This window comes from Cebus imitator, unplaced genomic scaffold, assembly GCF_001604975.1.
Source record: "Cebus imitator isolate Cc_AM_T3 unplaced genomic scaffold, Cebus_imitator-1.0 Scaffold50, whole genome shotgun sequence".
Taxonomy (NCBI): Eukaryota; Metazoa; Chordata; class Mammalia; order Primates; family Cebidae; genus Cebus; species Cebus imitator.
Window position 1 is genome coordinate 608,438 of NW_016107365.1, and position 3,294 is coordinate 611,731.

General features: G+C 42.0%; 1 protein-coding gene across 1 annotated transcript in view; it reads right to left on the bottom strand.

Annotated features, from left to right (window-relative positions):
* CCDC125 (coiled-coil domain containing 125) overlaps window positions 1–3,294 on the bottom strand; it is a 47,822-nt gene that overhangs the window by 9,302 nt on the left and 35,226 nt on the right. The window contains exon 8 of the mRNA XM_037738198.1: window positions 1,331–1,438. Coding sequence (XP_037594126.1) covers window positions 1,331–1,438 — 108 coding nt within the window. The remainder of the gene's footprint in view (window positions 1–1,330; window positions 1,439–3,294) is intronic.

Here is a 3,294-nt window from a genome sequence, read left to right on the forward strand (position 1 = left end):
TTGGAGACAGGGTCTCTCACTCTGTCGCCCAGGCTAGAGTACAGTGGCGTGAACATGGCTCACTGTAGTCGTGACGTCTTAGGCTCAAGTGATTCTCCCACCTCAACCTCCCAAAGTGCTGGGATTACAGGTGTAAACATTACCCCTCATGTTTTTCTTAATGAATGGCTACTGTCCAACTGTTGGCTTTCCTATATACTGTAAAGACTTTATTTTTTAACATTTAATTTTGTTCTATTTTATTCTAAGTTCTAGGATACATGTGCAGGATGCAGGTTTGTTACCTAGGTAAACATGTGCCATGGTGGTTTACCACACCTAAGGACTTTAAATTCCATACCTTCAATAAAGGTAAAACATTTTAGAATTATGGTCCATGTATTACTATATTTGTAAGTGAAGACCAAACATAATGGCAGCTATTGTTTAATTAAATGTCTGGCATGTTCATGGCACTATGCTAAACATTGCCTGTCTATTTCCTCTATTCTCATAACAACAATCCAAAGTAGTTATTACCCTCCACTTAATATAGTAGGAAACCTGAGAGCATCCTGTCCAAAGCCACAGAGCTAGTAAATGGTGGCACAAAGATGCAAACCTAGGTCTGGCTGGTACAAAGGTTCCTTTCACTGTACTTGCTGCTGTTCAAATACATTCCATGCTTATCTCTCCATGAATCGGTGTTGCTAATCCTAGTGATTTTAAGCATAAATGTACCTTTTCCTTCTATTATGTAGTAATTTTAGGGACATGTATAGATGAGAACAATGTAAGTTTTAGGAATATTAATTATAAACTTAAGCAGATGAATTTAGGTGGCTTCAAATATCACGCCAAACACTATTTGGAGATGGAGTTTCGCTCTTGTTGCCCAGGCTGGAGTGCAGTGGCATAATCTCAGCTCACAGCAACCTCTGCCTCCCAGGTTCAAGTGATTCTCCTGCCTTGGCCTCCCAAGTAGCTGGGATTACATCTGCCACCATATCCGGATAATTTTTTGTATTTTTATTAGAGACATGGTTTCACCTTGTTGGCCAGGCTGGTCTCAAACTCCTGACCTCAGGTGATCCACCCGCCTTAGCTTCCCAAAGTGCTGGGATTACAGGCGTGAGCCATTGCACCCTGCCCCAAGTACTATTAATATTTGCATTTTTGAACCAGGTAAACAAAATCTAGTTTATAAGTTAATACTATCACGTAAAAACTAAATGTAAGTTCCATAGTCAATAACTACTAAAATGAAGTTAATTATTGCAGATATGTCCATTTATTCCACTATCAGTAGAGAAACAAAACTAAAGCTTTTGTTGTTGCGATAATGCAATACCTCTAGTTTGAGCTGAAGAAGCAGTTTCCGAGTGGACGCTGCCATTCTGGCACAAGAACAGGGGCTCCCTCCAGGCCCGTGACAAAGGCAGGCTCCGAGGACTGCAAGCTTTAAATTGAAAAGCATCGCTCCCGTTACTAAGTGTCCAACTGTTTGAGCTACACACAGACACAGGGGCATTTACACACATACTCATGCACACTACTACTCAGGCATCTGATCCAAAAACACTAGAAAGGAAAACAACTAGGCCAGGCACGATGGCTCACGCCAGTAATCCCAGCACTTTGGGAGGCCGAGGAGGGCAGATCACAAGGTCAAGAAATCGAGACCATCCTGGCCAACATGGTAAAACCCCATCTTCTAAAACTACAAAAACAATTAGCCAGGCATGGTGGTGTGTGCCTATAGTTCCAGCTACTCGGGAGGCTAAGGCAGGAGAATTGCTTGAAACCAGAAAACGGAAGTTGCAGTGAGCCGGGATCACACCACTGCACACCAGCCTGGCGATAGAGGGGGACTCCATCTCAAAAAAAAAAAATGTATGGAAGAAAGCTGAGACTAGGATATTAGAATACAAATGGAAATTAACGACAAATCAGGAAAAGAACGTCATGACTTAGAACACAAACAAAAGGGAATTTTGCTTTCCTTCATCTCATTCTTAAAACCTTTAATCCTGGCATCATTCTCCTATAGGTCTGAGTCCTTGGCAGGAGTTTAGCCCTACAATATGGTTCACACTAACATCCACAGCACACCTTTCCTGTGACAGTTTGGCCCCAATGCCTGGCATTCACTACTGCCAGTTTCCTCCAAAGGAGAGTCATCTGCTCAGAAATGATGAGGGAATTTTAATGTATCAGTGAGAAAAACAGTCAACCCTCCACTCCTAAAAATATAAAGAAATACGATTGGTTTCTGTGTAAAAGAATAAAACCTTAGCACTATCCAGACTTATGCCAAGAGTGAAGTTAAGCCCTGGAGACCCAGTCAGGTAGTATGTTTGCAATTCTGCTTCTAGATTAGAGAGTAACCCTCTTCCTCACTGCTCTTGTGCTGTATATGAGGAGGAGACACCAGAGATCAGATCTTCCTGCTTCCATCACTGACCTCTGTTATAGATTAACTGTCTTATTTTCCTATACCTAACTCAGGCTATATGACTTCCAAAGAACTTCATGGCTTATTAGTGTGGAATGTAAAATATACCTTCCCCAAAAGAATCATCTTCAGTGTGGAATGTAAAATACACCTTCCCGAAAAGAAAACAATCATCTCAACTAACAAGATCTGAGCACTAAACCATACCATAAAAAGATACTGATTCTGTTAAACTTCCCTAAACATAGTCCATATACACCAGCCCAAACTTCTACATTTTAGAACATTGACTTCTTTGGAATCTGTGCTTCCTGGTCAACCGTAATGCTTGAATAAACTCTTTAAACTAGATTCTGGCCAGGTGTGGTGGCTCATGCGTGTAATCCTAGCACTTTGGCAGGCCAAGGCAGGTGGATCATGAGGTCAGGAAATCAAGACCAGCCTGATCAACTTGGTGAAACCCTGTCTCTACTGAAAATACAAAAATTAGCTAGGCGTGATGGCTCAGGCCTGTAATTCCATCTACTCTGGAGGCTAAGGCAGGAGAATCGCTTGAACTGGGGAGGCAGACGTCTGCAATGAGCCAAAATCATGCCATTGCACTCCAGCCTGGGCAACAAGAGTGAAACTCTGTCTCAAAAATAAATAAATAATAAACTAGATTCTGATCCCTTTATTTTGACACTTGGTTGACCATTGTAGTTGGAAAAAAAGTAGTATAATAATTTTACTTCTTAAAAATCCACTTTGGCCGGGCGTGGTGGCTCACGCCTGTAATCAAAGCACTTTGGAGGCCAAGGCGGGCGGATCATCTGAGGTCGGGAGTTCAAGACCAGCCTGACCAACATGGTGAAACCCAG